The sequence below is a fragment of the Anser anser genome (assembly GCF_964211835.1).
Source record: "Anser anser genome assembly, chromosome: 3".
In the NCBI taxonomy this organism is placed as follows: domain Eukaryota; kingdom Metazoa; phylum Chordata; class Aves; order Anseriformes; family Anatidae; genus Anser; species Anser anser.
Window position 1 is genome coordinate 72,410,864 of NC_139722.1, and position 14,715 is coordinate 72,425,578.

General features: G+C 43.0%; 1 protein-coding gene across 4 annotated transcripts in view; it reads right to left on the reverse strand.

Moving 5' to 3' along the window:
• UTRN (utrophin) overlaps positions 1 to 14,715 on the reverse strand; it is a gene marked incomplete at its 3' end in the record, with an annotated part of 371,669 nt that overhangs the window by 290,586 nt on the left and 66,368 nt on the right. For all 4 annotated transcript variants that reach the window (XM_083828444.1, XM_083828443.1, XM_083828445.1 and 1 more), the window contains 5 exons: positions 9,574 to 9,666; positions 8,102 to 8,179; positions 4,889 to 4,981; positions 3,829 to 4,001; positions 448 to 563 (listed from right to left, as the gene is read on the reverse strand). In XM_083828444.1, the coding sequence (XP_083684570.1) occupies positions 448 to 563; positions 3,829 to 4,001; positions 4,889 to 4,981; positions 8,102 to 8,179; positions 9,574 to 9,666 (553 nt within the window). The remainder of the gene's footprint in view (positions 1 to 447; positions 564 to 3,828; positions 4,002 to 4,888; positions 4,982 to 8,101; positions 8,180 to 9,573; positions 9,667 to 14,715) is intronic.

Consider the following 14,715-nt stretch of genomic DNA (forward strand, 5'->3'; position numbering starts at 1 on the left):
TTCCTGGCAAGCATTCCTACATGGTAAGTACTCACAGCACTGGCAGCTACTGTTACTCAGCATATATAACAAAGAACAAAAGATCATGAGCTCTTAGGCTATCCCATTCTACAAAACGCTCTGCTTGATCTGAAAAGCACAGACACTTGTAATGGAACCGCTATTTAAAATAAAATAAAACCAGGGAACCAACTTCACCTTCCTGTGCACTGTCTCTGAAAGGTAACTCAATATGAACCTTAACGTTCAAGAAGCTGAAGTGTACATACACACAGGGATACCCTTACCCTACAATTTACCTATTTTTAAGCCCAGATGTAAGGGATTGAAACAAGATATCACTGCACAAAACTGCTGGGATTTGTATACATAATAAATGTCTATATAAGCATTTTCTTTCAAAAGAGCTCAAAAAGTTTAAAATCAAATAGAATAACTATATCGCACCTTCAGGATCCAACAGTTTCTCAATTTCCAGGTGGTTTTTGGCTATGCTGAAAGCATGTTCCAGTCTCTCAACTGGGGACATCTTTAGAACTTCATCCCAGCTGAAGAGCTCAGGTCTAAAATTAAAATACAAAAGAGAAAATACTAAATTTAATTTAAAGAAAAAATTCTATACCATTCAGAATTTGAAGTTATGGATATGAAGGGAGCTACATAAGTTATATAAACACACAGGTACATATAAAGTACAAATATCAGCACATATAAGCAAATAGAAAAGACAGACAAAAATATTCCTAATGAGAATGTGAAAACCACAGATCAATTAATTGACTGCATGTCTGCAGTGCCATCCGCCTTCCATTCTATACATACTACTTGACTGCAACAGGAGATTAAATGCTACTGACAAGAAAATAAATAAACCCTGTATTTAAAATTTGTTCCAGAACCATTTTTCTTCAATTGGTTCTTTTACAGCATTATTATTGCATGATTTTTGTGTCTGGTTCTGCTGGGTAATCAAGAGCCACTCTCTTCCTAGAAAGCCTCATTCCAAACTTGTGAGGTGGCTCGGTGACCACCCCAGACCAGGAGCAGCAGCAGTCTCCACAACCCTTGCTCACTCACCCTGCCACGTGGCCCTTCCCCTGGTTTAAAAAAAGAAAAAAATCACAAGGACTCATGAGAGTCATGACGTGAATCAGACCAAGGAGCCGATCGATTGACAGTGCCAGCAGCCTTCATCTTGCATTAGCATTTAACAAACCAAATCTTCAGCACAGCTGTGCATGCTAAAACCTACCGGCAGGTCTAGGGGGGAAAGAGCCCTTAGCTCTTGGGGTAGAAAAAAGGATCAGCAAAGAGGGCCCCCTCCTCGTGGTATCTATACCTACAGGGCATGAACAGCCAAGCGCTGCAGCAGCACAGCTGTAAAACTACAAACCATTAAAATACTTTCCATTCCCCTCTAGTAGTGGCTTCTCATTAAAACACTTATTGATCCCGTGTTTTATAGAACTTGGGGAGGAAGAGATGGGCCTGCCTTTAATTCTTTAAAGCTTAATTCAGCTGTAAATTGACCTGTGAGTATCCTTTTAACATCTGTTGAATCATTACACTTTGTGAAACAGGAAGGCCATAAACCAGCAGGGTCTGAGAAGCAAAAAGCCAGAGGAAAGGCTAGAGCAGGGGAAAATATGCAAAGATCCTGATATGAGCTTATGGAATACTGTACCTCGATGCAAGAAAAGCGACAAGGATAACCACGCAGATTCACATAAAGTTTTAGAAGAGACTTCTAAACTGTACCAAAGAACAGAATTCAATTCAAAGAAGAACTAGGCTAATATCAGGAAATGAAAGAAACTAACACAATAAAATGTTACATGTCCTATTCCCTCATATAATTTTAAGTACTGCCAGCCTTACAAAGTTATAGCCAAGAGGTAACGCAGTTAGCAATTGTTCATAGACACATACAGACAAAAGTGAGCTACTGAACCTCTTAATGGGATCCACAAAAATGCCCCTATATTAAGTGTCATAGGACGAAGCTAAGTAAAAACCACAACACTGGCAATACCCTTTAGGCAGGGGAGCAGTATCAGTCAAGGTAAGCTACATAGCTTTGCTGTCCTACCAATTCTGCATCCTGCCTCAATCCCCTTGTCCCTTGCAAGCCTTTTATAGCTTTTCTTTCAAATCCAGCCTAAATTTAAAGCCAGCTCAAGATTTCTCAGATGTGGGGAAAATGGCGCTTCATTGGCTAAAGGACTGGCGTCCAGGGACAGCAAAGCTGAGTTTTGAAGCACTGGCAGCTGCTAGGTGCCCAGGATGGGGGAATAACAGGCTCAGAGAGATCAGCAGAGTCAGGTAACTGTGAGAAATTTTATGAAGCCAGAAAAAAGCACAGTTACTCAGAGGTTTCAGCAGGGGCTTTTGCCACATAGCAGTGCTCTGGGAAGGGCAGAGCTCACAGACTTCAGATCCCACAAAGCCCAGGCAGATAGTCACAGGGCAGAAGGACAACAAACAGCTTGATACTGATTTTGCTACCTCTACCCTTCTTGGTACCCTGGGGAAAGCGGGTCTCACCTGCATCTAAAGCTGGTGGTCTCTCCGTTACAAAGCTTCCCATTCAGTGGCAGAGCCATGCCACTACAATTACACTGATAAAACCACCAGTACAGCTCACACCTTGTTAATACTTCTGACTGTAAACTCCAGAGACTTTTGCTAGTATTTCTCTGCCTTTGCAGAACAGTCCTTCTGATCGCTCAGGAGCCCTCACTGTGGTGCAGGTGCTCCCCATGCATCATCCATGCAGGCTGAACACCAGCCAGCTCCAGGCACACAGGTATGTGAGACCAGACCCAGGCTGAAGGCAGCAAGCCTGCAACAGAGCCTGTTAGTTCAGTCAGCACAGGCCAGAGAGCAGAGAACAGCAGGCTCCAAGTCAACAAATGCTTTTGTGACTGCTTAATATCTGCTGAGTATAAATATTCAGGTGTTTGTAAAGTATTTGCCATGACAGATACCTGGCGGCCAGGAGGAAATATCATAGCATTACCACACTGGAACGGTTATTTATGATAAAGAACAGCCAACCCTTGCACAAAGAATGAGCTGACTTCATTTAAGATACACCAGACTAGAATCGATTGCCCAGAAGCAGATCTCACACACACACAGATATGCCAGTTTCATAAGAGTCTGTAACAAACATTTCTTTAGACTACCAAGAAGTTCTCCAAAATCAAAAAGAACACAAGAGATTCTGCAGAAAGATGCTTTAAATAACGTTTTTTGTAAAGTATAATGAACAAACTAATAAATATACGACAGACACCTGAAGCATTCCATTATCCCTTAGTTTCTTCTACTCAGTGAATGCAAAAATGCGCTCTCCTGAAAGAACTGAATACACAATCTCTCAAGTAATGTATACAAAATCTAAGAAGAGCTACTGAGCCTGTCTTTCTCATTCCTTCATTTTGAAGCTTCTGTATCTTCCAACTGAAGGGATATGGCAAACTGAGGAGTTTTTTCCCTTTGCAGGGGAGGGAAGCCAGCATGAAGAAAGTGCAGGGGAAGGGAAGTAATCAACCCTCCCCTACAGACACCCATTCAGCATACTCTCTATATAGTAGATACTTAAGAGGGCTGTAAATCCACACAGCCAGTGTGCATGTGAGAACAGTTACACCGCTGCCTTGGCTCCATCCTTTGCAAAGCTCTGGCAGTAACTCCGAGTTGTTACTGTTATCACAACAGCAAACTACTGAAACAGGCTAGAAGCTGTCAAATGCTCAAGCATGAAGACATGAGGGGAAAAAAGCTGCTTACTTCTCTAGGTCTGAGGGGAGCTATGTCACTTACCTGTGTCTGTGGATGACAGCATTAAAAGCAAGCCCATCTGCCCAGCTCGTCGTGAAGTTCAGGACATTGACTTGACTGTAAGGTCTCGAGGACTGCCGAACCCAGCTCAGCAGGATCTTCTCACTGTTAGTCTGCTGCAAATCTGACATGATGTTCTTCATCACATCCTTCACCTGCAAGACAGCAGCAACTACTCCGTATAGACACGTTCTCATCTTTTCCTGCTTAACAAAACCTTTGAACCATGCTAGTTCACAAATCAGGCAAGGGTCTTTTCTGTGAAAAGGTAGGCGTCAAGCTCTAACTCCTTACATGAAATGGAGGAATAGGAGCCTTCAGGCCATCTTTACACTCTGCTGATTACAAGAACCAGTAATGCATACGTAATAAACGAGAAGTTACCCCTGCCTTACAGCCCTCCCCCCACTCCACAGTGCTGCTGGCACTCAGCGTGGACTATAATATTTCTCACTGCCTTGTGCTAGGGTTCCACTAATAAGCAAACCCCAAAAATACAACTTTGCAGAAGTTTTTGGCAAGAACAGGACAACTGCTCAGCCAACACAGGAAGTTTGCTGTTTGATGTGCTATGTACAAGCATCTGCTGCAGTTCCTCCAAGCGAATTCCGTGATCCTCTCAGGTATGTGGATAAGCCAGGAGCAATTCAATCTATGTGGCTGAGAAACAAACCTACAGAGCAGCAAATAAAGATGCAAACCCAACACAGCTACCAGGATAGTAGAAAAACGTCTGCAAACAGGAGCGCATAAGTATTGAGGAAGGAATATAAACACAATGCTTAGCCTGAAAAGCCTCTGCAACAGCCCTAGGAACTGAACTAAGTGACTGAGTACAACTTAGCACATATGAGAACGTGTGCTGTGGGAGGCAGCCAACAGACAGAGGTCGGAAACCAAACACTGGCCTGCCTTTATTTACCAGCCCAGAATAGAAGCAGTTATTTTCTTCTGCCAAAACCCCAGAAAAGTTTGTGAGAATCCCAAAAGATAGATGCGCATGATTCCTGGAAAGGAAGAGATCTCACAGCAGCCTCCTCACCTGCCAGTGCAAGATAATGCTCCACAGCAACCCCAGTGTCAGCTTGTGATTTCCATCAACGATGTCAGTTCCTCCGATATTCACCAGCTCCACCTGGAGAGGTCAGACCAACTCTGTATCAAACAGTGTTACCAAAGCTCCAAGTTGCAACCCCATCCCCTATCCCTGGCTGTCCAGCCATGTTATCAAATGTTCTGAAATAACCAGCAGGAAGAAAGAGACAATACTCTGTCATCTCTGGTTCTATCTCAGCTTGTCATGACAACCGCTTAAACAAGACACCAAAAGATGGCACCAACAAAGACATTCATTTGGAAGAGTTTTATCCTCTCCTCTAATATACCATACATGCCAGTAAATAAAACTGAGCAATAGATATGCAAACGTGAAGGAGCTTTAAAAAAAAAAAAAAGTTAAGAAGCAGTCCTGCTCCTAAAAAAAACACTTTAACTCCTCAGTTAGAAACAGGTTTGTCCTTTGCATGAACCAGCATCCAAATGGGAGAAGTTTATATAAGGAAACCTAAAATTAAAGGGAAAAATAAAATGTTCAAGTTTCCTATATGCATAGGACCCCATCTAAACTCGGTGGCATTATGACTGAGAATGCTATAAACATAAAAACATGGAAAGAGAGGCAGGGAGAGGGTTACATCAGCACATGGGAGGGCACAAGAGGCTACCCACTCCAGCATCAAGTATGCAGCACTCAGGAGAAGAGAAGCCCAGAGCACACCACCGGACACTCGCTCACTGCTACTTCAGAGTCTGAATCCGGGCACCTACTCTCCGTTCAGAGGTTTCAGAGAAAGAGGCACCACCTCTGAACCTGCTTTTGGAGGAAGCCAACAGCAATACACTGCACTGATCACCACCGTGGCCTACAGAAATGGAGTAGGAACCCCTGTGGCAGATGAGAGAAATACCTCCTGGGGTGTACGTTCACATACTGCAACACACTGCCATACAGCGCAGAAAGTGGGGCTCATTCTTGCAAATATCCTCAGCCAGGAGCCATCCTCCAGCCCCAGGAGTACTGTGTGCTTCACCTCTCTGGTGAAACCTTCCTCTCCCTTGCTCACCCCTGCTTCAGAACAAAGCAGTGTTACCCACAGTGCCCACCAGAAATAGTTCCTAGCCTGCGCTAACCCTAAGCACCGTATCTGGGACTGTCACTGTTCATATTGACAAAACCTGCACCAAGGAGCTGGCTAGCAATTCAACAACAGGGACAATTCAGTAACTGAGCCCATCCTCTGGCTGTCAGGGGATTTGTCCCAGAGTAGACGAGAACAAACACAAAGTTTCGTTTTGTTTTAGAGGGCATCCCTGGTATGTAAGAACATAATGGCATTCTGTATTTTTCCTCTTATCACACAATCGTGAATAGCTTGAATTTTGCAAAATGTGCTTGTAACCTCATTGCTTTCAGATACCATCTAGGCAATTTCCAGTTCCCCATAGCTTTCAATTAGAAAAAAAATCAAATCAAAACTCTGTTGCTGAGATTAACATGGAACCACAAATTATACTTCAAAGTACTAAGGAAGTTTGGATTTGTGGGTTGTCCTCTCCTAATTTTCACAGCAGCTGGAATAGAATCTTAATGTAATGCTCTTTGCAAATGCCGGGCATGTACTTTCTAAAGGCAACTGTAAATTAAACAGGCCAAAACAGGTCAAAAGAGTCAGCAGTGCACAGCATTAAACAACTCACTGTAAACCACTGTAGAACATAAGGAGCGGAAAGCAAGACAAAAGGTCAGGGGCACAAAAATAAAGCAATTACATTACAAGAGCTTTTTTCACCTGCAATAGAAGAGAAACATTCCTGAGAATGGGTAACACAAAAAAAAATCTTAATCACAAGTATTATTATTACTGTTAAGTACTGTATTCCCCTTGCAACCTACACCATACATGAAAGACTCCACATGCCCACTTTTGTATTTTAATGATTCTGAATTAAGCCGCTGTTTTCAGCAGCCAGCCAGCAATCCATTAGGTGGTGAGTGGAGTACTTAGACTTGAGCAGACAACCAACAAAAGGAAGCTGACTGTGTGTCGTGTGTCTTCTCACACGCACACATACTTCCTAACAAAGTTAAGCAGTAGGCATAAGTCATACACCTGACCTTAATAACCTTCAGTTAACTAAGACCATCTGTTTATTTCTAGAAATCCTGATCCTGCCAGCTTAAGGAAGAATTAATTAATTATTGTAACTCAATATCATTTCATTTATTATCTTCATAAAATAAATCAATTTCAAGCTGGAGAGACACATTACTCACCCTCAGAAAAAAAAAAAATCAATATTTACAGTACCTCACAGAAGAAAAACAACCCACCACTAAACTTTGGCTGCTTCCTAGAAATATGACACTAGTCCACCAACGTGGAGGGGAAAGTGCAGCATTATACAGCATGTTTGTATCACTCTTCAATCAGCAGTTTACATAAATATGTCAGTGCCTTTTTGCATTAGATGTATTTCGTTGCCAGAATGTTGTTATTAAACTATTTCAGTGCCTTGACATTTGCAAATAGAAATTCTAATTATAGAGAACTATGCTTATCAGGATTTGTTATCCAGGGGAAAAATAAAATAATTTTGCTACAGCACTGTTAGTTTCCAGGCAGAAAGAACAAAAAATAAGATAAACAACTATTACTCTCATTTTTCTTAAAGAACGGTGGTTGGTTCTTTTTATTTGCTTGTTTTTCCTGATCAATTAGCAAAGGTCAAAGTTAGGAACGCTCAAGAACAATTTGGCACAGGGATAACAGATGTCACTGGAAAGATCCTCAAGGATTTTGAGAGCAGGACAAGGAAACACAAAGACACAAAGCCTCTCATACCCTTACAGATTTACGTACAAGTTATGCATCTTCACTGGAAATTAGCCATTTGTCCTGCCATGTTCATGAGCTATGCATAGCAGGGTTTCAAGTCAGCCTTGTTTATGGAACTGAACACATCTTAGCAAAACAGAGTTTAGTTATCTTAGTATTAAGTTAACATTTTAAGATTTCACAAAGCTGCCAGACACTGAAATACTACACTGGATAAAGAAAACTCAGAACAGTTTATCTATTCCTGCTGAACTTGGATTCTAGGTGCCAAAATCTTTATCCTCTGCATTTTGAACTCATTTACAAACAGGAATAAATTAAAGAGTATATCAAAAACAGTTGTGGAAAAACATGCTCACGTTGTTTTGATGCAAGACTTGCAGCACTCGGTTGACATTATTTAAGGCATGTACTCTTGTAGAACCTCGTTCTTTAGGCTGGAAATAAAAGTGTACAATCTGTTTATATCAGAACAAACTTGACTGATCAAAGCAAAATAAGTGAGTAAACAATAGGAAATTTGTCTTACTTTTCCTTTTTTTTTTTTTTAATAGGAACAAACCCAAACGAGATTACCCACAAGAATTTCAAAATAAATATCAAAATGAAAACTGGTCAGAACAATATTCCTCAATCTGAGGTACAGGACAAGTCTTGGATTCAAAGTATGCTTCGGTTTACCTTAAGCAAGTCCAGAGTTTTTATTCCCAACATCTGCAGAGTTAGGTACTGGCAATACAACAGCAAAGTGGGAGTTCCCGGGGAAAATCTGAGGGTTTTGAATGTTTGCCAGAGTAGTTGAAATTTTTTAGCTCCCAAGAGGGAACAAGCAGCAATTGATTTTTCTGGCACTGAAAGCCTGCTAAATCTTTGCACACTGGGAAGAAGTTATACTTCCTGACTTTCTCTTCCTTTTAATATCATGACGAGAAAAACAAAAAATACTGCAACTCCTGACAATACCTGCCTCTCCGTTTGCCATTAATCGCCAAAATTTAATTCCTGGAGCAGAAAATGATCAAACTGCAAGAGCATGGAGCTGACCTTGGAACACAGTAATCAACAAAATCAGAAAGCAAAAAACTCCTGTTCTCTCCAATAGATTTCAAATCAGACCTCCAAATCGTTAGAAGAACTAGTGAAACGCATCTGTTCAGAAAAATAAGGCAAGCTTACAAAAATTTAAATGACTAAAGATTTCCTGTTAAAGGCAATAAATCAACTTGAGATTTTTTTATAAAAAGTAAATCAAGAATTTAGTTCCAAGCGATGGCACAGGTTTCACTATGCCTCATCTATCTGACTGAAAAGGCACCAATGTTCGCAGGGGAAGAGGTTTCAGCCCTGCAAGCATTTTCTCAAATCTGAACAAGCCCTGAATAGTTTTTCAGCCCTTTGCTATCTGTAGGATCACAAAGGATTTTTCCAATGGAGATGCAGGCTTGTTTCGCCTACTGCATCTTGATTTTTTGTTTGTTTTAATTTTTTTCATGAGCATATTAGAAAAAGTCTGCAGGAATCCAGCTAAAAGCCACTCTTCTGGATCATCCAGAAACAGACCTTTAGAATATCTCTATTAAAAAAAAATATATACTGTGTGAGTAACACTACTGGCTTTACATGCTTTGCTAAACAGCATCTTAAGCCTCAAAAGAAACAATTACACAATTAGCTCCAGCCTGACCCCATCCTCCATGAGTCAATCTCCCTGAAATTCCACTAGAACTGCAGACCGCATGTCAGATTACACAGCACAAACATTTTTAAAATCAAAAATCACAAGACAGCTTTTGTTTTGATATGAATGCAACTCATATAACATTTCTCTTACCAGAGGTTTCCCTGTCAGACCTTCCAAAAGGTCCAAAAGCTTCCTTCCATCCTTCAGATCTGTGAACATGTCCTTGACTGGGGGTGTCCCACTCTGCAGAACAAACAAACAAAAGTGGTAATAAAAACAATGTGTAAGCAGAACACCCCCGAAAATGGCACTTTTCCCTTTTTATCTTCCAATTCACTGTTATTTATTACTTAACAAACTAAAACTCAAGGGACTGTGACAGTGAGCAGGAAGGCCTCTCTTCTTTCTCCTTTTCTTGTTCTTCTCCCCACCTCTGTTTTTGTGTTTCACCAGCCTATTACTAAGAAACTAAATAAACATATCCTAGCCCACACTGGACAGATGCTTTAACATGCAAGGATGGCAGAGGACAAAACCTAGCAAGTCTGATGAATCATTTGCAAAAGAATGTTTTGGTCTGACTAAATCTACGGGTGTAGGAAAACAGGGCTTTTCAGAAAAAAACTGTTGGGACAAATTCTCTGATTTTAGACTAGAGGTGATGGGGGGGGGGGATAAAAAAGAAGGCAAAGGCAGTCAGCAGCTAAGTGCAATTACTTTTTAATATTCATCTACTGATTGCCAGGAGATCAATTAAGCTGCTGCTTTCATTGTCCCTTTGAAAGGCCAATTTGAGAATAATATTTTCTAAAAAGTACCTAAAACTCTAACATTTCCTTTTTTTCCTATCACCTTGTTTATACAACGTTGCTCTTCAGAAAGAAGGCTGTCAAAAGTCCACCTGACAAGACACAAATTAGATGATATAGATCTGTACCTTCATTCATCTCCTCCTGCTCTGACATCCATTACTGATTACCAAATGCTGGCTAATAAATTACAAAAAATAAAATAAAATAAAATAAAATAAATAAAATAAAATAAAAGGAAGCAAAGGAGCTCAACTCCCCACTGAACTCCATTTTCTGTGGAAATACCTGTTTTCCCCAAAAGTTCATAAAGGTCCAATTTAATTGGGTTTGATACTACTGAAACTATGCACACGAAACCAGAGCTGAATAGCTGCAGAACCACTTACCGACCTCCTGTACAGAAACACACCTCGATCACCCATGGTGTAAACCACCTAAACTAATAGTAGAAAGAATGGCCACACAACTAGGTCCCTTAGATAACATACACAGATACTAGCCCATTTTCAAAGCTAAATTAGTTTCGCAATGAATTTTCCTGACAAATTTATTCTCCAATTACTTCAGTCTTGCCTAAAAAATGTGTATATACACGCTTACACGTACTTAAGTAAAGGCTGTAGAAAGATATGTAGCTGGCAGACTGACACCGAGTAGGAGCATTCACTACATGCCAGCGATAACATTCTGCTGTCACCTATTGCCACTGCCTGAGCTCAGCCACAGCCTTCCTAGCACAGGAAGGGACGAGGCTTTTACCCGAACGCATGCACTTCTCGGATGCTTTGCTTCTGCATAGCAACTCAACCAAACCTTTAAAGCACGCTGGAGCACGAGGGCTGGCATACACTAGAGTATATCCAGGGAAACCTCTTGTGCAGTTTATGGTGTGTAATGGGAGGAGGTGATCCACGGGAGCAGGATGACAGCGACATATAGTTGAAATTTGGTTTGCATCACCTCACAGAAGGTTCTAAAAGCCAGCCGCTAAGCGTCCAGGAGAGCAGACAGAAGGAGCTAGCAGAGGGCTGACTGGATGCAATACCGCTCAGACGCTGGTTGTAAAAGCAAATGCCTGCTAGCTATAAAGTGTCTACACACAGCCTAGCATGACCAAGCTGTGTGAAAGCACAGCACAGTCACGAGGCAGCGAGGAATTCGGACTGCTTCCACTGCAAGCACCTATAGACTTCTTCCCCTTGGCAACAGATTATCCAGCTGCTATTACACTTAAGCTTATAGCTTGTTATTTTTAATTCTCTAAATTACAGAAAGTGTTTAAATACCCTACCTACGTACTCAGAGCAATAAAGCCGGGCTCTGCACATGACTCCTAAACCAGGCATCTTTTCATATAACAGACTGTTAAACACAACTAAAGCAACGCATTCGTGTATAACACACACAAATGAAAAACACCAAAACTGAGAATGCTGTACTTTATATATCCTCAGTAAGTTCATTGCCTTAGGTCCAGAAGTTAAAAGGGGGGGGGGGGAAGGAAAAAGGATCTGCTGAAAAAGTGGAAAGATGCCTCATTTACTACAGTGTAATAAGGACGCTGAAAGTATACACCCGTCTTTCTTCCTTTCCCATCCTCTCCCTTCACACCCATGAAAGTAAAATGAATAACTTGCTGCTCTCAGCCATTCGTTTAGCAGGTAGTGGTACGTCCCAGCCCCATGTAATGCACCCCCGCTGTGATAGTGGAAATAATCCAGATTCACTTTCTCACGAGAATGATTTTTTCATCCCTGGCCATCAGAGCACCACTTCTTTTGGTCAATTTAAAGAGTCAGCAGAAGAGTATTAAATTATTTCTGCAATCTAAACTACTCCTTCCTGGATTGTTAAAGTATCCACTATCCTCAGAACAAACAGACACGGCAACATTAAAAGCCTACTTATTTAATGGATTAAGTCTAGCAAAATATTCTCTATGGGAATGAATTCAGCCCATAGGTAACCCTCCTGCAAGTACAGGTGACTGCAGTTGGCTAGGAGGGAGCCGTAGCACCCACCCCATGGCCCATCACCACCTCCACTGCAGCACTGCAGCACAGCCCCCGCAGGAGCAGGGGGTCTGGGGGGAGCTGCCGCCCGTGGGGGACCCGTGCTGGAGCAGTTTGCTCCTGGGGGATGGATGGACCCCGTGGTACGGAGCCGTGTGGGAGCAGTTCCTGAAGAGCTGCTGCCTGTGGGCAGCCCCCACAGGCTCAGTTCGGGCAGGACGGCATCCCGTGGGAGGGACCCCACGGGGAGCAGGGGCAGGGAGGGACTCTGAGGGAGCGCCGGAGACAAAGCCTCAGGGACTGAGTGCAGCCCCCATTCTCCTGCACTGTTTGGGGTGGGGGAAGAAGGCAGGAGAGGGTGGACGGTAGCAGGAAGGTGGTTCTAGCTCACTTTTAGTTCCCATTGCTCTGGTCTGTTAGCGGCTGCCAATAAGTTATATTAATATATCCCTACGCTGAATGTGTTTTGTCCATGACACTAACTGTTAAGTAGTCCATATCTCAACCCATCAGCCTGTTTTTCCCAAGCCGTATTTTCTCCCCGTTCCGTTGAAGACGGGGACTGAGAGCATGGTGCAGCGGGGCTGAGCTGCCCATGGCGTGAAACCACCACAGCCCACGGGGCACTGGAGGGCCCCATGCAGGCAGCACCGTCCACACCAGGCTGAGGTGAGGTGCAGCGCGGGGCCCTGCTGCCAGCTGCGTGCTGGGCAGGCCCGTGTGCTGCTGCCACCACAGCACGGGCAGCAGGGCCGGGCAGAAGCCCTCTCCCAGCCTGCAGGGTAAGGCCCTGCGCTCCGTGGGCTGCTTCTCCCCCCGTCCCTGCCCACAGCCCCGACTCTGCACCTCCAGAACGAGGTCTGGCCTTCTAGAGAAAGACGGATGCGCAGATATGTAAGCATACACACACACACACACCTGAATTAGATAAAAAGCATCTCTCCGTAGAGTCCATGGTATGCTAAGCCAATCTAAATTTCTCCTTTTCAGAGTATTTCACTCACTTTTTACTTAAAGACAACACAAGCAGAAGGCAGTTCAACCTCTGCCAGTGTGCCACGAGGAGCGGCACTCCATCACCAAGCACAACAAATGAAGAAATCTAAGTTCGTGCATTTTAAGACTGACAGTGACAAACCGTATTAAGCCCTCAAGCAAGGGCAAATTGCTAGTCACGGTTGTGTTGGTAAGTGCTTAAGGGCCAGCCTACACTGAGCTAAGCACTGTACAAACACAGGGCAGATAATGGGCCCTTTCTCAAAGACAAAACAGGGTCCAGCTTACACTAGTAAGATAGTATAAAGGACAGGCAGGGACACACAGTGTACCAGAAGAACTGTGCCAGTTCAGGGTGTAAAACATTCACACCCCCCTCACCAAGCACTTGTATCAGTTAACAGAAGGTAGTTTTTCTCAGCTTAGCTTACGTTTGCTGTGACAGCAAAAAAAAAAAAAAAAAAAAAGAAAGCTGGCAGAAACCTCCTTCACAGCCTGAGAGGGCTTTGCCAGCAAAGCTGCAGGCACAGAGTTTCTACAAAAGAGACAAGGGCTTCTAAGACAGACAAAAGAACATAATTAACAGACTTAAGAAAAGGCCCCATTGGTTCCCAAATGCTTTAAACTGGCAGCAGGATAGGAGCTGATTCATTTAACAGGGATTGGCATAAGGAAAAGAGGAAGAGGGAAGAGAAAGTAAGGCAGAGCAATAGGAAGGAAAGCAAAAGAAATAAAGAACTAGAGACTGCAGGTAATCTGTGGACAGGTCTAATTGTGCTGAGCTGCTCTAACCTTGGTGTGGCAACACAAGTTAACCACCACAGGATTCACGAACAAGGATCAGAAACAGCCCACCCCCATACATTGAGTTTTGGTAGTGCTTTTGGTGCCAGCCCTTGCCCTGTCACAAGGCAAGGGGGACACAAAGAAATTCTGCTAGGTATTTACAGAAAAAAAAAAAATGCATTTTATTTACTCATAAGATTTGGAGAAAAGGAGGCTGAGTGGAAGCTGGAGAAAAGGGGGGGGGGGGGGAGACCTCACTGCTGTCTTCAGCTACCTGAAGGAGGGAGGCTGCAGTGAACTGGGTGTTGGTCTCTTTTCTCAGGTGAAAAGTAGTAAGACTCGAGTAAACATCTTCAATTTGTGCCAGGGGAGGTTTAGACCGTGTATCAGGAAGAATTTCTTCTCAGGAAGGGTGATTAGGCATTGGAACAGGCTGCCCAGGGAAGCGATGAAGTCACCATCCCTGGAGGTATTTAAGAGACACGTGGATGTGGTGCTTAGGGACAGGGTGGTTATGTTAGGTAATGGTTGGACTTGATGATCTTAAAAGGTTTTTTCCAACCTGAATGATTCTGTGCCTCAGGCAGCAGCTACCTCTGCTCATTGACCTCTGAGCTGGAGACCAGACTGTCAGTGGTGAGGCCAGTCAGCACGGGCTTCAGCTTTGCACGTTCCAGCGAGAGCAC